The following is a 27,020-nucleotide window of genomic DNA, read 5'->3' as shown; positions in this document are numbered from 1 at the left end:
GCAATCAAGGAAGTCATTGGTGCAATCTATATTTTAGAAAGATCATTCTGGTGGATGGTCTGCAGCAATGTAAGAGTAGAAACAGCAAGGCCAGTATATGAAGCTATTGCTGTAATCCATGTGAGAAATGGAATTTTCACATGGATTGGAATTAGTGAATAGTATAGGAGACAGGGAACCTTGTGGTAGAACCCACAGCAGTGGTTAGTAGATTATATAAGAGGGGGAAGTTTGGTGTGATCCTAAATCTGTATGGTTGTCTCTTGACTGATTCCCAAATTACTGAGATATTATAATTCTGAAATGTCTAGGATTAAATAAGTACCTCCTGTAATTGATGTAATAGGAATTATTGATAATTAAATCCTGTACAGTAAGAACAGATAGAGAAGCATATTGTATTTGTGATCTCATCCAGTCTCCCAGTCTGGTGGCTTTAAATACCATCTGTATGCTAATGACTCCCACATTTCTGTCTTCAACTTGAACCCACTCCCTCAACTTCAGACTCGTATATCCAATTGCTCACTTCCCATCAAAACGTAACATTATCTGAAGATGAACTTCTAATCTTTTTTCACAATCTGTAGCTCTTGCAGTCTTTCCTATCTCAGGGCAGCTCTATTTTTTCCAGTTCTTCAAGCAAAACCCTTGGAAGTTGTCCTTAGTCTATTCTCTGCCACTCTTGTACACACTGTGTAAAATCTTTCAGGAAATCCTACACTCAAAATATATTCCAAATCGAATACTTCTCACTGCCCTCTGCTGCCACCAGCATCATTTAAGCTGTCACTATCTCTCATCTGTATTACTGCAAAAGAATATTAATTGCTCATGCCACTTTGGCCTTGCTCCTACATTTTGTTTTCAATATATCATCCAGAGTGATCTTTAGAAAATAGAACTTAGATCCCATTACAGCTCTGTACAATGTGCTCCAGTGGTTCTTAGTTTTCCTCAGTATGAAAGTTGAAAGTCTTTCATGATCTCATTCTCTGACCTCAGCTCCTAATCAGAGTATTAGGGCATACTTTTCTTAAAAGGCTCCAAACAAAGGAAGGTTTCTTACAAAACATCATTAATTGATTGGGTTTTAGTTCTCCCAAAACATACCCAAAATAGACGACATAATGGTCCTGTATTTTGGCTACAAAGATTTCCATAAACAAAGCGTGTTCTTTCAAGGAGTTCAAATGAAAAGTGAAATGAGCCAAAATTCACAGGATAGACAGTGGTAGGGGGCAGCATATTGGAATTGTGTCCCAGAATCCTTGGCCAAAGAAAATGTACCCAAAAAGTATTACCAAATTCCCTTTCCCCTCTTCTGATCATTCTGTTTATTCTATCTTGTTTAGAATGATGAATCTATGTGATATCTTTTAACATTTCATTTATTGCTGCTAATTTTTATTAGTTTATAAATATGAGCTACTATTTTAATATTTTGAGAAAAAAGAGAAAACTTTTGACTAATTATAAGTATGTTTTTTCTACTTTTATCATCACTGAGTTTTCTTATAATTATCCTTTGTTCATCCTTTCAGTAGTAACTTGTGCACCTCACTTGCTGCTTGGGAGGGCATGTTGAGTTGGATATTCTGAGAGAAAGGTAAAAGCCTGGGGCAGGGCACATGGAACAATGCATTAGTGACCACATTTGTCTTTTCCTTCAAAATATGGTGTTACACAGGCATATATAGCTTTAAAAATTGGTAGAATGTGGTCAAATTTGGAATAAGTGATATTTGAAGTATAACACAAAGAAATACTTTGTGTTTAGGTCATTATAGCAATTGTGTTGACATTACTAGGTCTTAATGGATAAAACTTAAGGATGAATTCATGCCAGTGTCCATAATTAAGAAATAGTAGTCAAATATAGTCACTATTTTTGATCTGTACTTTTATGGTACAATATAATAATTTTTTAATGAAAAGAGGGGACCCTAATCCATTTTTGGTGGGATTGCAGACTGGTGCAACGACTGTGGAAAACAGTATAGAATTTTCTAAAAATACTAAAAATGGACCTGCTTTTTGAACCAGCAATTCCACTGCTGGTATTATATCCTAAGAACCCTAAAATACCAATCCAAAAGAACCTATGCACCCCAGTGTTCATAGCAGCACAATTTACAATAGCCAAGGGCTGGAAGAAACCTAGTTGTCCATCAGTAAATGAATGGATCAAAAAATTGTGGTACATATACACAATGGAATTCTATGCAGCAGAAAGAAAGAAGGAGCTCCTACCCTTTGCAACAGCTTGGGTGGAACTGGAAAGCATTATGCCGAGTGAAATAAGCCAGGCGGTGAAAGACAAATAACATATGATCTCACCTTTAACAGGAAGCTAAACAACAAAACAAACAAGCAAGCAAAATAAACAAAGACACTGACATAGAGAACAGGGGGACAGTGACCAGAGGGGAGAGGGGAGGGAATTTCAGGGGAAAAGGGGGAAGGATTTACAGGAACTAGTATAAAGGACACATGGACAACAACGAAGGGGGGTGGATATGGGAGGGAGGTTGGGAGCACTGGGGGAGGTGGGCCGGGATGGGAATAAAAAAACAGAAAACTGTATTTGAACAATAATTAAATAAATAAAAAGAAAAAATAGACATAATTTTTAAAAATATTTTTTATTTTAATGATTATGCCATTACATTTGTTCTATTTCCCCCTTCATTCCCCTCCACCCTGCACACCCCTCCCCCACCATTCCCCCCTTTAGTTTCTGACCACATGTCTCAAGTTCCTTAGATTCTATATTTCCCCTACTATTCTTACCCTCCCCTCTGTCTATTTTTCATCTACAGTCTGTGCTACTTATTTTCTGTACCTTCTCCCCCCTTCTCCTTCTTCCACTCCCCTGTTGCTAATCCTCCATATGATCTTCATTTCTATGGTTCACTCTTGATCTAGCTGTCCTCTTAGTTTGCTTTTGTTGTAGGTGTGGTTGTTAATAACTGAGTTTGCTGTCCTTTCACTGTTCATCTTTTTTATCTTCTTTTTCTTAGGTAAGTCCCTTTAACATTTCATATAATAAGGGCTTGGTGATGATGAACTCCTTGAATTTGATCTTATCTGAGAAGCACTTTATCTGTCCTTCCATTCTAAATGAAAGTTTTGCTGGATAGAGCAATCTTGGATGTAGGTCTTTGGATTTCATGACTTAGAATACTTCTTTCCAGCCCCTTCTTGCCTGTAAGGTCTCTTTTGAGAAATCAGCTGACAGTCTGATGGGAACTCCTTTGTAGGTGACTGTCCCCTTATCTCTTGCTGTTTCTAGGATTCTCTCCTTCATTTTAATCTTGGCTAATGTAATTATAATGTGCCTTGGTGTGTTCCTTCTTTGTCCAACTTCTTTGGGACTCTCTGAGCTTCCTGGATTTCCTGGAAGTCTATTTCCTCTGCCAGAATGGGTAAGTTCTCCTATATTATTCGTTCAAATAAGGTTTCCACTCGTGACTGTTCCTATTCCCCTTCTGGTACCCCTATAATTTGGATGTTGGAGCATTTAAAGATGTCCTGGAGGTTCCTAAGTCTCTCCTCATTTTTTTGAATTCTTGTTTCTTCATTCCTTTCTGTTTGGTCATTTTTTCCTTCCTTCTGGTCTACTCCCTTGATTTGATTCCCAGTTTCCTTTCCATCACTATTGCTTTCCTGTGCATTTCCATGCATTTCAATTAGTTTAGCCTTCATATGTTCCTCTAATTTGTGGCTACAATCAACCAGTTCTGTGGGCGTCCTGATCACCAGTGTTTTGAATTGTGCCTGTGATAGGTTGGCAATTTCTTGATCCCTTAGGTTTATGGGCTCTGGGGCTCTGAGTTCTTCTTGAGCTATGTTTTTATCTGTTCATACCTGTTTTGTTTGAGGAGAGGCGCCTTAGTTGTTCACCAGGGCGGGGCCACCCAGGTTGCTGGTTTGTGATGCTGTATGTGGGGGCGGGGTCAGGCAGGGAGCAATAGTGGTCCTGTCCACTCCCTCCCACTCGGTCTGCCTCACCGCTTGCTGCAAACCCCCCCCCCCCCGTCTGTTCATCTGCCTGCAAATGTGTGATTTCGGTCAGCCCGCTGCCCTTTGCCTTCCCAGGGTTTGCCGGTAGCTACCCTGCACCTGGGATCTGCACCCTCAGCTGCCTGTGTGCCACCTGGTTGGGGGATCTTTTTTGCCCGACCTGCTCTGCTGCTGACTCCGCCCCTGTCACCGGTTAAGCTGAGTGGTTCATTGTTTTTGTACTCTGTATTGTTCAATTTTCTGTGGTTCGGTTGCATTTATTATTGTTAAGACTTTGTTGTTTTTAGATTTGGTTGTGCGAGGAAGCAAAGTGTTTCCACCTACCCCTCCATCTTGGCGGAAGTCAATTTTTTATTATAAATTTAAAAACATTCAGATGATATAGGAAAGTCTAAAGTAAAAACAAAAATTGTAATCTTATTTGTCAGAGATAATTTCTTAATACTTCAATGTGTTTTACTAGATTTTTTCAATGCCTTTTTATAAGTATAAACCTAAAGTGAGATCATAACTCTACATGCTGTTTTATTTTATAACCTCATTTCTGCTCAACAACATATTATGAACATATTTTTATGATAGGATATATGGACCTAAATAACCCCTTTTAAATGCTACATAATAAATGAGGGATCATCGACCTCCAGGCCAGGCTGTAGACTTGTGCCAATCTGGGCCTGTTAGGAAATGAACCTCACAGTAGGAGGAGAGCTTGAATGTTATGTACTTGAGTCTCCCTGAAACTATTACTCCCCCCTGCCCATCTGTGCAAAACTTGTCTTCCACGAAACTGGTTCCTGGTGCCAAAAATGTTGGGAACCACTGTAATAAATGATAAGGATGACTTTTCTTTTTCCTAAAAATATAATATGCAAAATGAATCCAGGCTTGCCTTAAACATTTAAAAGGCATGCAATTTAAGAACTATAAGGATGTTTTATTTTACTGTCATATACTGTCAACCATTTTTAACCAAAAAGACCTTCAAACAATATTAGCAAAATACAGCAATAGTCTTAATTACTGAATAAACTAATTTGTTTCTGTGGCAAGTGCAACAAATATTTATTGAACACTTTCTAAGTAAGAGCATTAATTTAGGTACTGAGGATATTTTGGTGAATTAGGTGTGTGAGATCTCTGCTCACAAAGAGTTTATGTTCTGAAGGGTTGGAAACAGGCAATCAACTAATAATAAATAAGAAAATACCAGATATTAAAACATCCCTGATATTATATCTTCATGGTAGCATTTAAATTGACATTTTGGTCCTGAATTCTGCAGATTGAACCAAATCATATGCTATAATTATATTTTCAGGTTTGAAGACAGTGAAAAACAAATCGATTATGTGTCATTTTTTTCTGCCCTGAACTGGAGAACAAATCGGTTGCCTGACTTAATAAAAGTATCACCCTTGAAAGAGGTAAAATTAAGAACTATTTTAAAAAGCAGCTATGGTACCTTTCTTGCATTTTTAATATTATTTATCTTAAATTTATTTTTTCATGTAAAGTATTAACATCAATGCTTTTGGAAAGAGCACTTATGTATTTCTGGGTATTTGTGTTAAAAGCTAATTCACTTTCCATGCTGAGTGAACATCTGTTCTATAAGAGCATGGCTTTTCTTATGCAGCTGAATTTTTTTAACCTCAGTCACATCTAATTACATGGAAGATAGGATAATAGGTTACAGTTATAAATAGATAAAGACACTGTTATCAAGGGATTCTGGTAACATCATCATGAGCCACAAGAGCAAATTTCAAATGGTGAATATGTTAATTCCCCAGTGTATCTGTGGCTGTGTCACACAGGTTTGCCTTGGTCAAACATTGCAGTATGGGGGTGCACATTTCACAGTGGAGCCAATTTTAAAACAAAAATTTAGTAGAAAAATTCTTTGTTAGGGAAAACAAACTTCATGTGATCAGATGGTGTTCTCAACATTGTAGAATTGTCTGAATTCTCTAAGATCTCTTTGGACCAATTGTCTTTAAGGAGTGGGTGGGTGGGTGGAGGGTTGTTTATATTTTAACATGCTCCAGAAATTGATTTTCTTGGGAAAGTCCCTTGATAAAGCAAATGTCATGTTTAATACTCCCGGAAAGGAGGCATTTATTCCTCTTGATCTCTGCTGACCCTCTCATTCTGGCCTGAGCTGGTCTAGTGCCCCTGGGGAGTTCCCTCAGGCATGCAGCTACTCTGCAGTGTCAGGCAGCCTTAGAGCTTCCAGATGATTGGGAGACAGTGGTGGCCTTTGGAGTGAGCTTCCAGATGATTGGGAGACAGTGGTGGCCTTTGGAGTCAAACAGAACTGGGGGTGAATTCTGGCTCCACCACTTTCTTAACTTGCTCATTTATAAACTTTATTATCAGAGAAACATGGTTAAGTATCCACTCTGAGTAGGTTCTATACCCTGTGCTGGGCATAGCAATCCTAGGATGTAGGTATTTTAGCATTCCCATTTTAGAAATGAGGAAGTTACAGAAACAGCAAGGGTCTGATAGAGTCAGAAATTTAACTCAGATCTGTTTGCCCGCAAATTAAAAAAAAAATCTTTCAAGTATATAAGGTCTGTCCAGAAGGCATCCAACCATGTACTATGAAAAATAGAGACATTTATATGAGAAGATACAAGAAACACTATATATAGGACAATGATGCCTCAGTCCTCTTCACAGTAGACACCTTTGAACCTCACACAGTTCTCCCAATTGCCATCAGCTGCCCTATGATATTTTCCTAAATCTCATCAAGGGTCTGAAATCTATTCCCTGTCAAAGGTGATTTTAGTTTTGGGAAAAGCCAGAATCTGGGCTGTAGATGGGCTGAGTCACCTGGGTGATTTGATGTTTTGCCAAAAAACTGCACGAAATGTGATTGATGCATGCGTGGGAACATTGTTGTGATGAAGCTGCCAATCACCACTTGCACATAGCTGCAGCCTTTTGAATCATCTGAATAGTTTTTGCGAATAATGTTCAGGTTAATGTAAAATTTGATGCAGATTTGTTGCTCCAATCACTCAGTTATTCTGAACTTGATGGCTACACAGTACACACACTAGCTCAACAGTATTTACTACTGACTAGTAACATGAAGTTGTCTTTGTTTGCACATGCACATTCCAGTTCACTCTCCTTGGTTACCAGGTTACATCAGTGTTGCACAAACCATTCTCGTTATATTAACAATGGCCGGACTTTTTCCAAACAGACCTCATAATTATTATCAAAGATATTAGATTTAATTAACTAAAATCCAAGACACCATTACAAAAAAATTAATACTGTCATTTGGTATCCTTTTAATTTTTATCTATGTAAATTAATTTTTACATATAAAAATGATAGATGGAGTTTATATCCTACCTTTCATTTAATGTTACAGTATTCTGTTTTAGATATCATTCATTTGTCCCATTAGGACTTTTTTCCAACCCCTCTGTTCTTACTCTGAATCCCAGGCAGCTGACCTTTGTGGGCTGCATCAGAGGGGCTTGAATCCTCTTGCTTCCAGTTGGGTTGGCTGCTGGAATGCAACAGCAGGAGAGTGGAGGGTGGTAGGAGAAAGAAATTGTTTCCCTCCCTGACAGTCACAATAGATTGACTTCCTCTTCCTACTAAGGTCCATAGCACCTGTCTGGAGATTCTCTACTTACAGCTTTCCACTCCAAATTCTGATAACTACCCTTATGTGGCCCCTTCAGCCACAGTTGGTGATAATGACAGTCTGCTGCTACAGTCCCTGAAGGGTGGAGGATCTCCTGTTGCTTTCTTTAGACACTTCCAACAGTTTTGTAGACAGTCATTTTATTTAACTCTTCTCAACTGCACAGTTCATGTATGTCCTCTATTTCCCATGGGATCCTAAATGGTACATGTACTTATTTTTACTAGTTAGCAACTACCTTTGTTGTTCTTTTCCTTACTTTCTACTTCTCTCCTTTTTCTTTCCACCCTATCCACCACTCAGATGTTTATATGTATGTTGGGAGTTTCATCATCAATTGTACTAAGATATAAATAATACCACATGCATTTTATCTATAGTGTCTTTTTCTTACTCAGTAGTAAATCATGGGAAATATCTCTAATATGTATAGACCTAAGCCATTCTTTAAAAAGTGTAGTATGGATATAGAATAATTTATTCCCCTATTTCTGTTTGATAGATATTCAACTTATTTCCACATTTTTGCCTCTAAAAATATATGATGTCTTATTACTTTAATTTTGATTTTCCTCATTTTGATTCAGTTTGAATGAAATTTAATTATCTTTTTAGTACTACAACCCATAGTAAGAAAGATATTTGTTCACAGAAACCCAGCATGCACATATATAGTGGAACAAAACATTTATGAAACTATACTATTCTAACTGCATGTAGTACAGTATGATTTTTCATTTCTCTCATCCTTTCTTTATCTCTTTCTTTTCTTTTCCCTCTCTTCTTCCTCTTATTTCTCTTTTGAATGTAATTTATGACCCATTATATTGATTTAAGAACGCATAAAATGGCCTCCATCCATACTGGGAGAGGAGTAACTGTGTTGGAAGCTCAGAAAGCCATTCTCCTTTTAACCACCCCTCCCTCATTTCATCTCTTACCTACTCTGTCAACTAGAACAGTGAATGAGCCTTGGAGTTCAAGGTGCTTTAAGGAGGTAGGTAGAGCAGAAAGTCTGGAACATAAATCTGAGTTCAAATCCTGAAGTTGATAATTGACTAACTGGGTGGAGTATGTGCAAATTACTCAACCTTTAAGGTTTTCCCATCTCAGAAATGGAGATAAGAGTAGTACTTCCATCAGAGTGGTTGTGAGGATCGAGTTCTATACATGTAAGACACTTATCACAATACCTGTTCCATAGTAAGGGCTTAAATGTTAGCTATTGTTTTCTTTTTTATAAAATGGAGATGTCTTACTTCTTCAAGTCAGATTTAACATTCAGCTTCCAAGACTAAAATCAGTGATTTTCTCCATAAAGATAAGAGTTAGAACAGAAATGTTACCTTGAAAAGGGTCTGTGCTTCAGCAGTAGGCTCTTCCAGTTGTTAGTCATTTGCAGTGAGAACTTTACTCTTAGGCTCTCTCATCAATTCTGCTGATCAAGCACGAACTGGTTGAGTCTGAGGAAGACATTTGGAAAGGGTCATTTCTTTTCAGCCAGTTAAAGAAAAGAAGAAAATAAGTATAAAATGGTACCTAATTGGCTTAACCAATAATGAGGACTTAACTAGATTCCAGAGTCTGCAGCACTCTGATATTCCTAAGTCTGTTGCTGTTTCATAAAGAAAAGACAGGTTGAGAATGTTATCAGTGGGCCTATAAGCCCACATGAAAATGTTTAATTTGAATAAGATGAGCATAATGTTGCATAGTTTATACAGTAGAATCAGTAGTGAAAAGTATAGTATCTCCTGAACTATATAAGTGTGCTTCAGTGTTCGTGTCTAATTACCTGAAATACTCTGGGTCAGGGCCTGTCACAGGTTGGGTTCTCCAGGAAGCAGATAGAGTCTAGTGTGCAGAAAAAAGTTTACTTGGGAGTGTCCTTGGGATCAGTGCCTGTGGAAGAGAGAGGAAGGACATGCGGATAGGCAAAAGGACAAGTTGAGATGTAATGCAGACTCAAACATAGCCTTCTAGCCCATAGAGAGCTCTGGAACTTGAATGACTTTCAGAGTTGTCCTGAGTTGGGCCATAATGGCCTGTTTTTTTATCCCTGTGAGTTGGTTTAAGAGGTATGACCTTGAACAATTTAGTTCTTTGCACCTGAGACAGCTCTGCAGCAGAAGCAGTCTCTGAAGGGGATTCCCAGAAGCTGGGAGTCCATCCCACATAGAGGAAAAAAAAAGAAAAGAAAGAAAGGATAAAGACTTGGGCTCAGGTAAACAAGTCCCACAGCCAAGTAAGGCCAGGTCCAGACTAACAGCTTTTGGCTTGTTCTGCTGGGTGTCAGGACTGGTGCCCAGACTCAGGTGGAGCTCCCCTACCTGTAATGGTTAGGTGGTCTCAGCTAACAGGACTTGGATTCAACAATAAGCAAGCAAAATGTGCAAATAAGACTGTGATTGTAGCTAGCCCAGCTTTCGTTAGTCCTGCTGCCCTTTGGTGAGAGGTTTTCCTACATGAGTGCATGTAAGTTGTCACCCATCATGACTGTTGACTGTGGCATATAGCCTGGATTCTCAGGAGTCCCCTTGGCCAGGTGCTGTCACAGCAGCCCATGGTGAGTCACTGGGACTGTAATTTAACTCTCATTCCATTATGTTACTATCTATGGTCTTAGCAGGTTGTCCTGGCACTGTCACAGCCCAGAGACACACTTTCTATTCTATTGTGCTTCCTCACAGATGGTAGCTGTGAAAATGGCAAAATAGGCCCGACTGTTTAGAACCAGTCTGGTTAATCTCAGAAGCCATATTATAAAAAAATAACACTAAATTGGTTCTCATACAAACTTTATAACTTGTACTGGGTGACTAGCATCTAATCTTTGAATGTTTCTGAGAAAAATTGGATATGGCTTCATTTTATAAGCACTGGAACTGCAGAAGCACTAGCAAGTGGCTCTAAAGCTCTTGTGTCAAAACAGGATGATATATAGCCTTTTCAGCAGGGAGTAGGGAGCAGTTGGGTGCACCTTGAGTCACATTTTTGGGAACCCCACTTGTTGAGGATCTCCTTTTGGTATTTAGAGGTTATAATGGCCTATGATATTTTACTATTCCAACAACCTTGTGAGAATGTGTCATTCCCAATTTATAGATAAAAATCTGAGACTCAAAAGCATTCCTAAAGGTAAGGACTATATAATTAGGGGTTAGTGCCAATACTTTAATAAGCAGTTATTTTTAATATTCGAGGTTGAATTTAACAGTTGGAATAAAATATTATTAATTCTCACTAGATTTAAAAAAAATAACTGGTGACACATACTGATTACCTAACACAAGTAATAAACTTAGGAAATGATACCACTGGAATCCATTTGGATTTAAAATGTTGGATGATGTCTATTTGAATCATATGTATGTCTGTCACTAAAGCTAAAACAAAATCCATGGATCCTTTAAAACTTTAGTTGCCTTATAATGCAGTTTTTAGGAAATTTTCTTGCTTAGGAGTTGTACCCGTGTTTTAGCTATGTTGAAGCTTTATATGAGGCAGAGAGAAGCAATTGTGAAATATTGTCATTTCAGTAAAGACAGAAATGTATAGAATATAATAATCTACAGATCCATCCATGCTGTTGCAAAAAGTAACATTTCCTTTTTTATGGCCAAGTAGTATTCCATTGTATATGTGTGCCACTGCTTTTTATCCACTTATCTGCTGCCGGGCACTTGGGCTATTTCCAGATCTTGGCTATTATAAACCATGTTTCAATGAACATAGGAATACATATATTCTTTTGAACTAGGGTATTGGTTTTCTTCAGATATATTCTAAGAAGAAGGATTGCTGGGTCAAAAGTCTGTTCCATTTTTAATTTTTTTGAGGAAACTCTGTTATGCTAAGTGAAATAAGCCAGTTAGAGAAAACCAAATACCATAAGATCTCACTTACATGTGGAATCTAATGAACAAAATGGAAACAGAAACATGGATACATAGAACACACTGATTGTCCATGGAGCACACTGATTGAGGGGAGGAGGGTTGAGGAGGCTAAGTGAAAAAAGGTAAAGGGTTTAAGCAAGAAAAAAAGGTATATATAACACATAGACACAAATAACAGTACGGTGATAGCCAGAGGGAAAGTTGACTGGGAGTAGGTAGAGGTGCCCAAAGTTGGGGAAAATGGGGATGGAAAGAGACTTCATTGTGGGACAATGGTCACACAACACAGTGTGCAGATGATGTTTTGATGAGTTGTACACTTGAAACCTATATGGCTGTGTTAACCAATATTGCTCCAATAATTTTTTAAAGTAATATATAGGAATATAAGCAAATCTTCTGGCTTGACATATGAGGTTTTCCTTATGTCATCAGAATGCCCTTGATTATCTTAAGTATTTGTGAGCTATCTTTCCAAAATTAATTTTAATTTGATTTACTGAAATTTTACTGTTTTTTTGATTTTGTCAACTTTAATTTCATTATTTCTAAAGTCATATCAACCTATTGCAAAGAAAAATATCTGATACAACCACAATTTCAATTCCATACACACTACTGGACTTTTCTACAAATTCATAGATATTCCCTGTAGAAATATCCTTTTTTGAGTGAGTGGAGGGTAGTAGCAGAGTAAAATCAGTAACATGACTATTTCAATCCTACATTTGAGAGGAATAAAAACAACCTTGTTTCAGTGAAGCATGGAATGTAATTGGCTCCCAATCTTTCCCCTCATGTATCTGGTGGACAGTAATATAGTAGAAAATTTTAAACTAGAAGGAGACATAATCCAATTAAATTTCCTTTTAAAAATGTCAAAGCAAATTATCCATGGCCCATGAACTCACTCACAGCTTTGGTATTCTCACTGGGAAGCTGCTAGTTATCGGGTTTCCATCCAGTGCTATCTTTATTTTACAGATTGGCAGCTATATTCTTTCACGATTGATGAACAAGTAATCTAGCCAACTTGTTTGACATCTTTTGGGGGGGGGAATTTTATTTAATTATTTTTCAACTAAAGTATTCTTTTACTCCCCTTCCAGTCCACCCCCCTGTGCCCCCACCTCCCTCCCCTTTCCACCCCCCTTGGTTGTTGTCCATGTGTCCTTTATACTAGTTCCTGTAAATCCTACCCTTTTTTCCCCTGAAATTCTCTCCCCTGTCCCCTCTGGTCGCTGTCCCACTGTTCTCAATTTCAGTGTCGTTGTTTTCATTTTGCTTGCTTGTTTTGTTGTTTAGCTTCCTGATAAAGGTGAGATCATATGGTGTTTGTCTTTGAATACCTGGCCTATTTCACTCAGCATAATGCTTTCCAGTTCCATCCATGTTGGTGCAAAGGGTAGGAGCTCCTTCTTTCTCTCTGCTGCATAGAATTCCATTGTGTATATGTACCACAATTTTTTGATCCATTCATTTACTGATGGACAACTAGGTTTCTTCCAACTCTTGGCTATTGTAAATTGTGCTGCTATGAACATTGGGGTGAGTAGGTTCTTTTGGATTGGTATTTTAGGGTTCTTAGGATATAGTCCCAGCAATGGAATTGCTCGGTCATAAGGCAGGCCCATTTTTATTTTTCTGAGAAAATTCCATAATATTTTCCATAATGTTTGTACCAGTCTGCATTCCTACCAACAGTGAACTAGGGACCCCTTTTCCCCACAACCTCTCCAACATTTGCTGTTTGTTCCTTTGTTTATGATAGCCATCCTGACCGGTGTAAAGTGGTATCTCATTGTAGTTTTAATTTGTATCTCTCTGATAGCTAGCAATATTGAGCATCTTTTCATGTGTTTCTGGATGTTCTGCATGTCCTCCTTGGAGAAGTGTCTGTTCAAGTCCTTTTCCCATTTTTAATTGTGTTATTTGTCTTAGCGTGGAGTCATGTAAGTTCTTTGTATATTTTGGAGATTAAACCCTTGTCTGAGGTATCGTTGGCAATTATGTTTTCCCATACAGTCAGTTGTTTTTTAATTTTAATACTATTTTATTTAGCCATGCAGAAGCCTTTTATTTTGATGAGATCCCATTTGTTTATTCTTTCCTTTATATTCCTTGCTCTAGGAGACATATCAGTAAAACAGTTGCTGCGTGAAATATCTGAGATTTTCTTGCCAATGTTCTCCTCTAGGACTTTAATGGTGTCACGGCTTATATTTAAGTCTTTTATCCACCTTGAATTTATTTTGGTGTATGGTGTAAGTCGATGCTCAAGTTTAATTTTTTTTGCACATAGCTGTCCAGTTCTTCCAACACCATTTGTTGAAGAGGCTATTTTTAGTCTGTTTTATTTTACTGTCCCGTTTGTCGAATATTAACTGACTGTAGAGAGTTGGGTTTATTTCTGGGCTCTCCGTTCTGTTCCATTGGTCTATGTGCCTGTTTTTATGCCAGTACCATGCTGTTTTGATTACAGTGGCCTTGTAATACAATTTGATATCAGGTATTGTGATTCCTCCTACTTTGTTCTTCTTTCTCAAAATAGCACCTGCTATTCAGGATCATTTATGGTTCCATATAAATTTTTGAAGTGTTTGTTCTATGTGTGCGAAATATGCCATTGGTACTTTAATAGGTATTGCATTGAATCTGTAAATTGCTTTGGGTAGTATGGACATTTTGATGATGTTAATTCTTCCAATCCATGAACACAGTGTATGTTTCCATTTGTTTGTGTCTTCCTTAATTTCTTTCTTCAGTGTTGTATAGTTTTCAGTATACAGGTCTTTCACCTCCTTGGTTAGGTTTATTCCCAGACATTTTATTTTTGTTTTTGCTATATCGGATGGTATTTTTTCTTGATTTCTGCTTCTGCTGATTTATTGTTAGTATATAAAAATGTCTTTGGTTTCTGGATATTGACTTTGTAACCCGCTGTGTGACCAAATTCATTTATTTGTTCGAGCAGTTTTTGGGTAGAGTCTATAGGATTTTCCATGTATACTATCATGTTATCTGCAAACAATGACAGTTTTGTTTCCTCCTTTCCAATTTGGATGTCTTTTATTTCCTTTTCTTGTCTGATAGCTGTGGCTAAAACTTCCAATACTATATCGAATAGAAGTGGTGAAAGTGGACATCCTTGTGTTGTCCCTAATCTTAATGGAAAAGATTTTAGCTTTTTCCCATTGAGTATGATGTTGGCTGTAGGTCTCTTGTATGTGGCCTTTATTATATTGAGAAATGCTCCCTCTATTTCTACTTCCCTGAGTGTTTTTATCATAAATGGGTGTTGTACCTTATCAAAGGCTTTTACCATGTCTATTGATATGATCATGTGGTTTTTGTCTTTGCTCTTGTTTATGTGATGTATCACATTTACTGATTTGCAAATATTGAACTATCCTTGCATCCCTGAGATGAATCCCACTTGGTCATGGTTTATAATCTTTTGGATTTATTGTTGGATGCAATTTCCCAATATTTTGTTGAGGATTTTAGTGTCTATATTCATCAGTGATATTGGCCTGAAGTTTTCTTTCTTTGTTGTGTCTCTATCTGGTTTTGTAATTTGGATGATGCTTGCTTCATAAAAGAAGTTTGGGAGTTTTCCATCCTTTTGGATGTTTTGGAATAGTGTCTGAAGAACAGGGGTTAGCTCTTCCTTAAATGCTTTGTAGAATTCTCCTGTGAACCCATCTGGTCTAGGGCTTGTGTGTGATGGGAGTTTTTTGATTACTGCTTCAATTTCATCTTCTGTTATTGGTCTGTTCAGGTTTTCTGCTTTTTTATTGAGTTTTGGAAGATTATATTTTTCTAGAAATTTCTCCATTTCCCCTAGGTTTTCAAGTTTCGTGGCATACAGTTCTTCATAGTAATTTCTTAAAATCCTTTCTATGTCTGTGGTATCAGTTGTAATCTCTCCTCTTTCATTTCTGATTGTGTTTATTTGTGTCTTCTCTCTTCTTTTCTTGATGAGCCTACTTAAAGGCTTGTCTATTTTGTTTATCTTTTCAAAGAACCAACTCCTGGATTCATTGATCCTTAGAATTGTGCTTTTAGTCTGTATGTCATTTAGTTCTGCTCTGATCTTGGTTATTTTCTTCCTTCTGCTTGCTCTGGGCTGTTTTTGTTGTTATTCCTCGAGTTTTTGCAGGGGTAGGGTAAGGTTGTTTGAAATGTTTCTGTCTTCTTTAGGTAGGCCTGTATTGCTATAAACTTCCCTCTCAGGACTGCCTTCACTGTGTCCCATAAGTTTTGGGTTGTTGTGAGTTCATTTTCATTTGTTTCCAGAAACTTATTGACATCTTCCCTAATTTCATCCTTGACCCATTCGTTGTTTAATAGCATACCATTCAGTCTCCATGATTTTGGGTGTTTTGGGTTTTTTCCTTTGGCATTGGTTTCCAATTTCAATCCCTTGTGGTCAGAGAAAATGCTTGGTATGATTTCAATATTCTTGAATTTGTTGAGGCTCGTTTTGTGTCCTATCATGTGGTCTATATTTGAAAATGTTGCATGTGCATTTGAAAAGAATGTGTATTTAGCTTCTTTGGGATGAAGGGCTCTATATATATCAGTTAAGTCCATTTCATCCAGGGTGTTGTTTAATGCTGCAATATCTTTGTTGATATTTTGTTTGGAAGATCTGTCCATTTTTTCATAGTGGGGCGTTAAAATCCCCTACTGTAATTGTGTTGCTGTCAATATCTTTCTTGATTTCCTCTAAGATTTTCTTGATATATTTGGCTACTCCTATGTTGGGTGCATATATATTTACGATGTTAAGGTCTTCTTAGTGGATTCTTCCCTTGAGTATTATGAAGTGATCCTCTGGGTCTCTGTTTATGGCCCTTTTTTTGCAGTCTATTTTGTCTGATATGAGAATTGCTACCCCAGCTTTTTTTTCTTGTTCTTTTGCTTGGAAAATTTGTTTCCAGCCTTTCACTTTTAGTCTGTGATGGTCTTTTTTCCTGAGGTGGGTCTCTTGTAGGCAGCATACGTGTGGGTCCTTCATTCTTATCTATTCAGCTATTCTCTGTCTTCTGATTGGAGTATTTAATCTATTTATGTTTAAGGTTATTATTGATAGGTATTTATTGTCATTTTTGTTCCTGTGTTCCTCACTGTCTCTCTCTTTTCCTTCCTTCCCTTAAATCAGTCCTTTTAGTATTTCTTGTAGGGCTGGTTTGGTGGAAGCATAATCTTTTAGACTTCTTTTGTCTTTGAAGTTCTTTATTTGGCCTTCTATCTGGATTGAGAGCCTTGCTGGCTAAATCTCTCTGACTCTACTGTTGGGAAGTGTCTTCTATGGGTCCAGCTCTGGCCTTTTGGTATTTTCAAGTTGTTTGTGTCTCATGTGGGTAAAAGAATTAAAAGACCCGGAAAGAAATAAGAGAAAGAAATAAAAGCAGGGGAATGGGGGAAAGAATGATACATTTGGAAAGAATGGAAGGAGGAATAAAACAGAAAATACGAAAAAAGAGGACAAAAGTATTGAAAGATAAAACAATAATAAAATTTTAAAAATAAGAGATTACTTAAGAAAAAAGGAAAAGAAAAGGAAAGGAAAAAGAAAGAAAAGAATAAAAAGGGAAAATAAGGTTATAAAAAAAATAAATAAAATAGTAAGAAAAAAAGAAAGAAAAGAAAAGTCACTTCTTGGTTTCAAACTAGCCAAACAGGTTTTTCTGGCTGTAGCTGGCTGAGGGTGGATCACTGTGATTTTTCTGCAAATCCTCTCTCAGGAACCATACCCTCGCTACCTCTCCCCAGCTCCCTACAATGGGGAACTAGGACTTCCTCACAGCGCTCTTTTCCCAGGGGTTACCACCATGGGTTGGGTTGCGGGGCGCCCAGGCACCTGCGCCGGCCAGGCTGCCTGGTACCCTCCGATGGAGCACAGACCCGCCCCCTTTCTGTTGGGGAACTCCAGGCCCTCTGTCCAACCTCGGGTTCGCTGCCAGGCTGGGTGTGGAGCAGACCAGGCAGTTGTGTCTGTTGGAGTCACAGCCCCACACTGTGCCTGTCATATCTCTGGCGCTGGCCACCTCAGAGTCCTCGGTTGGGGCCCTTTGTCCTCAGCACCCTCTCTGTAAACTCTAGCAAACAATTCTCTCCTGGCACTTAACCTTGCTTGGCCAGAAAGGGAGTGAGTTGAGGATCTCAGCTCTTTCCCAAGGACCCCTTGCAGGCTCAGGGCTGCCAAAGAGTCTGAGGGAGATGAACTGGAAGTCGGAGCGGATCTGAGGCCTGGTCGCGGACCTAGAAACACTGGGCGCACGTGAAGGCGAGCTGCGGGGTGTGCACTGGTCCCCGGACTGTGCACCAGCCGAAAACCCTTCTGCACCTGTCTTTGTTTCGGTCCCTTCAGCAGGCCTTCCGAAAAATCCAAAGGCGGGAGCAGCTCAGTAGCTGGACTGGAGCGCTGAACGTTGACCCAGGCGCTGACCCAGGCGCGCTAGGCCCTCACACTGCGAGTGGGGCACTGGTCCCCAGACCTGTGTGTCGGCTGAAAACCCTTCTGCCCCTGTCTTTTTTTTTTTTTTTTTGGTCTCTTCAGCAGGCCCCAGCCTCCCGAAAAATCCTAGGCAGGGTGAAGCACGGGAAAACTGGACCTGAGCGCTGAGCGTTGACCCAGGCACCCTAGGCGCTCGCCCAGACACACTGTGCGTCCGGCACTGGTCCTCCAACTGCGTGCCAGCCAAAGTCCCTTCTGCTCCTGTCTTTGTTTAGGTCCTTTCGGCAGGCCACGGCCTCCTCAGGAATCTGAGATAGGGAGATGCACGGGGAATGGTCCAGAATGCTGTGCGCCTGCCGAACCTCACTGGACGCCCAGCACTGATCCCCGGACTGTGCACCCCCAAATTCCCTGCTGTTCCTCTCTTTGCTCTGTCCCCGAGACTCCACTGTACCGTTGCTGTCTCCCTACTGTCTGATTCCTCTGTGACCGTCAAGATTTCTGGTCCCTTATTTTCATATATGCTGAGCAACTGCTGGCTGCCAGGCTTCTCCTCCACAGATCAGACAGGATTCTCTCCCTTGTGTACAAGGAACTGGAATCTGCTCCTTCCAACTCTGTTGCCATCTTCTGTTTGACATCTTAAGTAGCTCTGGCGACAGCCAGCTTGGAAGATGTCATGGGCCCCTCTTGCAGACAATGATTTCCAGCCATTTTAGAGTCATAATTTTACATTGTGGTTGAATTTCACTATGTGCTTCATAGTTATTCCTTCTATAAAATGCTGTGTGACACATACAGTTTATGCTTCCTATTAAAATCTTTTTTTTTTTAATTTGGGCAATGTCTCTTGAGTTATCTAGAAGTCACATTGGAAACTCTGGATCCATTCATTCACAATTTGTCAGGAAGTTGTTTTTTTTACAAGCTGTGCTGTGACTTTCATAGACATTTATTAGTTTTGGTAAATGTAAAATTGAATAATGCCTTTGTTTGACTTCCTCTAGAAGCTAACTTAGAGACAATGATTGCAGTATAAGTGGTTTTGGGGGGAAGTGAAAGGAGCATTAGTAAGGGAGTGAGAAGTGACAAAATGGAAGAAAAGGGGCTTATAAGGCATATTATTAAACCAGTAACAAATGTGGACGACTGGAGCTAAATTCCTCAAAACACACAGGGATCCATAGCTGACAGGTCCCATTCAAAGTGCAAAGGAGCTGAGGTATTCATCCATCAACTCCCATCAGTCATGATTTGAGGACTGCTCCTGAAGTGGGAGGAAAGAATTAATTCCTAGTCACTGTGACTAGGGCAGCCAAAGTGGGCACCAGAGGCCAAAGAAAAGCACTCAGGCAAAGGAATACAGGTGCTGGTGGTTGGAAGTCAGGCTGGTATGAGCCAAGTGCGGGGTGAGAGGGTGAGGGGATCAGGAAGGGCACTGGCAGAGCCTGATACACAAAGATATTTAAGATTCCAGCAATCATCATTGGAGGGTGCTTTCAGAAACACAAGCACATTCATCCTCATTTTGAAGGGGGAGGGATGGACTACTGTGGCTGAGTTGTCTGTCCTGTTGTAAAATTACCATACAGTTATTTCCACTTAAAATTTCATGTACTGCTGGGAATACATTATACACTGGAGTTTTCTTTGCATTTGTAGTGTAGGATGAATAAAAGGTCAATGAAGACAAAGGATATTTTTAACTCACTGCCCAGATTGTCATAAATGGTCTGTAATGTTTGGAACATTTGTGGATTTATTAGAACATTTAGGCAGTGGTAGTATGGGGGTTTCATATGTCACTAAAGATTTATTTAAAGGACTTGAACAGACACTTCTCTAAGGACATACAGAACATCCAGAGACACATGGGGAGATGCTCAATATCGCTAGCTATTAGAGAGATGCAAATTAAAACCACAATGAGATACCACTTTACACTGGTCAGAATGGCTATCATAAACAAAGCAACAAACAACAAATGTTGGAGATGTTATGGGGAAAAGGGGTCCTTAGTTCACTGTCAGTGGGATTGCAGACTGGTACAACCACTATGGAAAACAGTATGAAATTTTCTAGGAAAACTAAAAACAAATCTGCCTTTTCACCCAGCAATTCCACTGCTAGGATTATATCCTAAGAACCCTGAAACACCAATCCTAAAGAACCTATGCACCCCAATGTTCATAGCAGTACAATTTACAATAGCCAAGTGTTGGATGCAAACTAGGTGCCCATTAGTAAATGAATAGATCCAAAAACTATGGTACATTTATTTACACAATGGAATTCTATGCAACAGAAAAAAAGAAGGAGCTCCTACCCTTTGCAACAACATGGATGGAACTAGAAAGCATTATGCTGAGTGAAATAAGCCAGGTGGTGAAAGACAAATACCATATGATCTCACCTTTAACAGGAACCTAAACCACAAAACAAACAAGCAAGCAAAATATAACCAAAGACAGTGAAATAGAGAACAGGCTGACAGGGACCAGAGGGGACAGGGGAGGGAATTTCAGGGGGAAAAGGGGGAAGTATTTACAGAACTAGTATAAAGGACACGTGGACAACAACTAAGGGGGGTAGAAATGGGAGGGAGGTGGGGAGGCCTGGCGGGGTGGGCTGGGATGAGAGTAAAAGACAGAAAACTGTACTTGAGCAATAATTAAATAAAAAATAAAGATCTATTTATTTTACAAAGAGATTGACCATGTGAATCCTTTAGATGGACCCAATTACAGGCAAAAATTATGAAGAGATATCTTTTCCCTTTACTTTATTGATCCCTCTCCAAGTTTTGTAAGTTTTACCTTCTGCTTCCTACCCTCCTTTGGATCCCAATTTGGTTCCTGTTAGTTAATTTAAACCAGTAATTGGGAAATCTCCCTAAAATTGAGACTTGGCTACCATTCTGGCACCAGTTCCAATGTGTAGGGGTTTTTTTCCCATACCAAGTAATTCTTGACACCAGCTGGGTCTCCTACAATTCAACTCAATTTTGATACTATCTCCCCAGAGACAGCCTTAGATTCTACAGGTTAGTGCCTTAGCCCTAACTACCCCACAAGACTGCCTCTGCCCCATTTGAGACATCATGTGCATGTCTAGGTTGTCACTTGTGCTTCTAACCAACTGGCTGTAGATGTTTTGATGACTCCTGCCTTGGATTTGATTAATTTCCCAGAGTGGCTCATAGAATGCAGAGAAACATTTTACTTACTAGATTACTGGTGTGGAACAGCCAGAAGGAAGAGATGTGTAGGGCAAGGTATGGGGAAAGGGTGAGGAGCTTCATGCCCTCTCCAGAAAGGCCACTCTCTCCCAGTCTTCATGTGTTTACCAACCCAGAAGCTTGGAGGTTACTGAAATAATAGGATTTTAACACTTCTTCTTCTTCTTCTTTTTTTTTTTTTAAGAGGGCACAATTTAACCCATAACACTATTCCTTTCTTTTACGGCCACTTCAAACCAGTCACCTTCCAGGTATTGTATATGTTCTACTGTAGCTAAATCTTTCAGATGTGGCTCTTATCCATCCCAGCTTCAGCTGCCCTGGTTATAACACAATCATCTCTTCACAGGATTATTGCAGTAACCTCCATAGTGATTTTACACCTTCATTTCATTCTTCATACTTCCAATGAGTTATGTAATTCATTTCTAATCAGGTTTTTCTGGCTGAGACTCACCAGTGCCTTTCCTTAACCACACCATAAAGAATAAATTAGCACAAAAGCCCCTGAGTTTGGCCCTATCTTTTTCTTCCAACTGCCTTTCTTGCCTCTTTGTACTATGTGCCCCAAACCACACTGGGCTACCTACCCTTTCTCAAAAATTTACTTTTATGTCTCTAAACTTTTGCTTATGCTGTTTCCTATGCTTGGAACAGCTTTCATCACTTTAATCCTCTGATGAACTGCTCTTCATTCTATAAAGCCCAAGTGAAACATTACTTAATCAGGTTATGTCCGCAATTCCATCCCATAAAATCAATGAGTCCTTACTTATGCTTCTGTGATATCTTTTGACTTTGGATAGTAATTTAGCTTTAGACAACATATAGCACCTCTTATATGAAATAGTTAACCTTGAAAATAGAAATATAAACAGACACAGTTATGGGCTTCCCCCATTGATATTAATATGAATTGACCATTGCAGCATAAATAAAAAGTAGGTATGAGGTCTGTCCAGAAGGTATCCAGCCATATAATATGAAAAATAGATTTATTGAAGAAGATACAAGAAACATTGTATATAGGACAATGACATCTCAGTCCCCTTCAAAGTAGGCACCCTGGGACCTCACATAGTTCTTCCAATCACCATCAGCTGCCTCATCATATTTTCCTGAATCTCATTGAGGATCTGAAATCTCTTCTCTTTTAAAGGTGATTTTAGTTTTAGGAAAAGTCAAGAGTTGCAGGGCACCAAATATGGGCTGTCGGGGGCTGACTCACCTGGGTGATTTCATGTTTCACCAAATAACTGCATGAGACGATGAGGCATAAGCAGATGTGTTGTTCTGATGAAGCTGCCAATCAGCAGTTGCCCATAGCTGCGGCCTTCTGAATCATCTGAATAGTTTCCATAGAGGAATGTTCAAGCTTAATGAAAAATTTGATGCAGATTTATTGCTCTACTCACTCAGTCATTTTGAATACAATGGCCACACAGTACACATGCTCACTCAACAGTGTCTTCTGCCCCCACTGACTAGTACAGTGAAGTCGTCATTGTTCATACATGCACACTCCAGTCCACTCTCCTCGGCTTCCGGGTTACATCAATGTTGTACAAATCATTCTTGTTATATTAACCATGGCTGGACTTTTTCTGGACAGACCTCATATGGACATGGGCATGTATATAGATTTTATATATAAGGCTTTTTGAAATCTCTTTAACACATGTTTATTACTTATATAATTTTGCTGCAACCTCCCTCATCAAATTAATTCTTAGCCCTGGTAGGGTGGTTTAGTTGGTTGGAGCATCGTCCGATACACCAAAAAGGTTGTGGGTTTTATTCCTGGTCAGGGCACTTACCTAGGTTGTGGGTTTAATACCTGGTTGGGGTACATACAGGGGGCAACTGATCAATGTTTCTCTCTCACATCAATGTTTTTCTTTCTCTTTAAAATCAATAAAAACATATCTTAAAGTGAGTATTAAAAATAAATAATAGTAATATATATTTTTAATCCTCTCTAGAGTGAAGGTATTTATTTTTCTGAAATTAGCAAATATATGCACACATATGCATCATACATATGTCTAAAGTATATGTGTGTATATTTTTATACTACATATATATGAAGAGGATATAAAGTAACTTACCCCCAAGAACATTGTGAATGATCCAGTCCTTACATTGTTAGATGGAAGAAACAGTAACCAAGCAGCCAGTATAGCCAGCAGTTTGGATTTAAAAAAAAATTGAGTTATTAATGAAGCATAGGAGGAGCTATCACTGCAACAATGCTGCATAACAAACAGTCCCACCCCTAAATTTGAGTGGTTTGCAATAACAGACAGTTATTTTCCTCTTCCATGGGCCTGTAGGTCAGCTGGGTTTCTTCCTCCTGTATCATTCTGACTCGCCGCCTCATGATCCCTCTTCTTCTCATGGCTATGGCAGAGGCATAGGAGGCCAAGCCAAATCATGCCAGCAGATTAAGGCCTCTGGTACATCTGGTAACATTGCATGGGCCAGAGCCAGTCAGGTGGCTGAGACCATAACAAAGGGACAGGAAAATCAACTCCTCCATGGAGCTTGGAAGGTGCTATAAAGTCACATCTCACAGACAATATGTGTATAATTCTAATACAGGAAGGGATGAAGAATCAAGCATAAGAACCCAGTGTACCACAAAGTCATTGTAATCCAAAAGTGGGCTACAGAAATGTCAGCTTTGAAAATAAACTATTTGCTAAGAGTTTATATAACAAGATAATGTTGCATTTAGAAAATTGTACTTTGAGATGTGGTTTTAATTATATCCACTTTTTTTTCCCTAGAGATGTGAAGATGTGTGGATTGGTATGCCATCACCTATTCCTTCAAAATACATTAACTATTTAAAATTTTTAAAGGACGTGTATGGCTTACAGGTAGAGTAACCATGCCAATTTTGCTCAACTTTCTTCGGCTTCCTGTTCTAATTTTGCCAAGTTTATTTTAGTGCATGTAATCTCATTAAAAACAAAAAGGAATCAAGGTTTATGTTGAATTTAAATCCATAGACTATAATTAATCTCTCTTTGTCATTTTAATGTTTTTCAGAACATCATATTATATTGTGATGTACCAGTACTATTAAAAATGTCATTTAGCCCTCGCTGGTGTGGCTCAGGGGATTGAGTGCCAGGCTGTGAACCAAAGGGTCACTGGTTTGATTCCCAATCAGAGCACAGGCCTGGGTTGCAGGCCAGGCCCCCAGTACAGGGTGTGCAAGAGGGAACCACACATTAATGTTTCTCTCCCTCTCTTTCTCCTTTCTTTCCCTTCTGTCTAAAAATAAAATAAAATCCTTTTAAAAAAGTTTAAAAAGTCATTTAAGGCAACATCAAACATTTTAATTATATTTATGATTTATTAATACCAAACAATCTTATGGTAATTTTCAAAACAACATAATTTGTTTTAGTACAACACATAAAGAAAGTGACTTTTGACAGCTACACATGACAACATAAAATCAAAGTATATTAGAGCAATAAGTTGTGATTCTATTAAGTATTTTTTTAAATCTTTTTAACACATTTGTTACCTGTATAATTAAACTTTGTAACCACCCATCATATCAAAATACCCCTTTAACTGCTACAGTGAAGGTATTTATTTTCTGAAATTAGCAAAGCTGTGAGAAGAAAAGGATTGCCCCCTCCCTACAACACACTTATGGGTATGTACAGACTTGGGAGAGAAATTGAAACATGCACTATTTATATTTTAATGCCCTTCTTATATCTAAAGTTAGCTTATTAACTTAGGAATATATGCATATGTATAAATACATTTTGGTATTATGTATTATGTCTAAAATGTATTATGTCTAAAATATTTAGGGATGTGAGTGCTAAAGATTTTGAAAGATTTTTTTTTTGGTTCATTCTCTACACACATACCACCTACCCCAGAAGTTTAAATATTTTAAGACTATATGCATTTCTCTAGTTCTAGTTGTATTTTTCTTCTAGGCCTATATATTATAAGTCTCAAAAGAACTTTTGTCATGTAGTATATATTTGATTAACACTCATAATCATGGACCTCTGGGAATTCATTTAGAGAAGTTTGTCCCAATCTACCCGATTCTTCAATGTTGGGTGCCCTGTATCATATATCAAGTTATGTGGTGTTCTCAGAGATATTGGAAGCCTATGGAGAAAGGTCTTTGACATTTACCTTTCAAGGACTGCTCTGAGGAGAGGAAGAAGAACTGATGATAGCTCAGGGGCCTTCCTAGCTCATGATTCTTTCACTCCACATCTGCAGCTTCTTGCTTAGAAACAAGCTGGCTTCTTGGCACTCATACATACTGATTCGCTCAACAACAATGGCTGTTTCAGTTTTTAAAATTGAAGTTAATAAGCTATTTCTATATCTAATCCTAGGATTATTCTAAATGTGCCATTGGTAGAATAGGCACCATGGGACTTTCCAATAAACTAGCATACCCAATTTATATATTAAAACCATTTACCCACAAAATCTAATTTTGACTACTTGATTTTTGTCCCAGAATTTTAAAAAAAATACAACTGACAGTGCCAAACCATTTTGTCACTTTAAGATTTTTTATTCCCCAGCAAACAAGCTTTTAGAAGGATGACACTTTTCCTGGAACTTTTCAGGCTGACATCTTTATCACTTACCTATTTGACTCTTCAGTCTGTCGTCTTTCGCTCAAGATTTTAAATATGTAGATAATTTAGCCCTTGTAGTGGCTCGTAATATAATTCGAGAAATAGGAGGAGAAAAGAAAAGGAAGCAAACCAATGATATGCTCCTGAATTTGTAGGGTGACAATTCTTTATTCTGTTGCATAGATGTGTGTCACTGCTCTGGTTATTCGAAGTTCAAGCCCGCAATTAACAATTAAATGGCCATTATAGGAATCATGCTGATAAACATGATGCGCTGCAGCCATACAGACACTTTAAATAATTATTCTCCTTTAAAACTAAGCCATATATGGAAGGAGATTTAAAATTTAGAGATAATAGCCCCATTAGTAAAGTTTATTACCCAATAAACAGCTCCCACTAGTTAATAAAAGCTAAAGCTATAAAAACAAAGACTACTCATGTAATAGAATTTCTGTGTTGCCCTCTTTTGCTGGTGGTCTCAAGGCACTGAAGGAAAATGCTATCTTAGGAAAAACATTTATTCTTATTATGTAAATATCAACGAATCGTTCTGTAATCCATCTGGAAATCTCCCAGGAACCCCCCCCCCCTTGATCCCATGTGGTCCCAAAATACTGATGAATTCTGATTAGGTTTCAAGAAGTAGATAACTAGTTTTCAGCACAAATAAATCTTGCCACTCAAAAATTGAGGGGAGGTGGGAAAAACTGCTGGAATTTCTGTCTCATCTCTTTCCTCTGACAGAGAAATCCCAACTATTGTCATTGTTCTGGGGTAATACTTTTTTTTCTCTTTTTGCTTTTTTAAAGTTTTATACCCTTTGTATGTACTTATATTTTTAGCTCCTAACATTTTCTCACTTTAATAGAAATGCAAGTGCTGCCTGTTGGATGTCTCTGTGAGCTGGAGGTTAACATAGTTGAATCTTTTGTGTTAAGAACAGATTTTTTTGTGTTCCTGGAACTGTGGGAATGACTGATAAATTCATTTGAAAGGCCAAATCAAATAATCTTTTCCTTAAGAAATTGATTAAAAGCTGTTGAAGTTCACATTAAATGGTTTGCTGAGT

At 38.5% G+C, this 27,020-nt stretch overlaps 1 protein-coding gene across 2 annotated transcripts in view; it reads left to right on the top strand.

Moving 5' to 3' along the window:
* Positions 1 to 25,077, top strand: part of EFHC2 (EF-hand domain containing 2) — a 248,066-nt gene extending 222,989 nt beyond the window's left edge. Inside the window, exons 14-15 of one of the 2 annotated variants that reach the window (XM_037168129.2) lie at positions 5,348 to 5,453; positions 24,098 to 25,077. In XM_037168129.2, coding sequence (XP_037024024.2) covers positions 5,348 to 5,453; positions 24,098 to 24,199 — 208 coding nt within the window. In that variant the 3' untranslated portion in view covers positions 24,200 to 25,077. The remainder of the gene's footprint in view (positions 1 to 5,347; positions 5,454 to 24,097) is intronic. The other variant, XM_037168130.2, reaches the window with a different exon arrangement.
* Positions 25,078 to 27,020: the final 1,943 nt, after the last annotated feature.

Source organism: Artibeus jamaicensis, unplaced genomic scaffold, assembly GCF_021234435.1.
Source record: "Artibeus jamaicensis isolate MK-2021 breed Jamaican fruit bat unplaced genomic scaffold, CSHL_Jam_final contig_60, whole genome shotgun sequence".
In the NCBI taxonomy this organism is placed as follows: domain Eukaryota; kingdom Metazoa; phylum Chordata; class Mammalia; order Chiroptera; family Phyllostomidae; genus Artibeus; species Artibeus jamaicensis.
The sequence above is the reverse complement of the archived record's forward strand: the minus strand, read 5'-3'. Positions and strand labels throughout refer to the sequence as shown.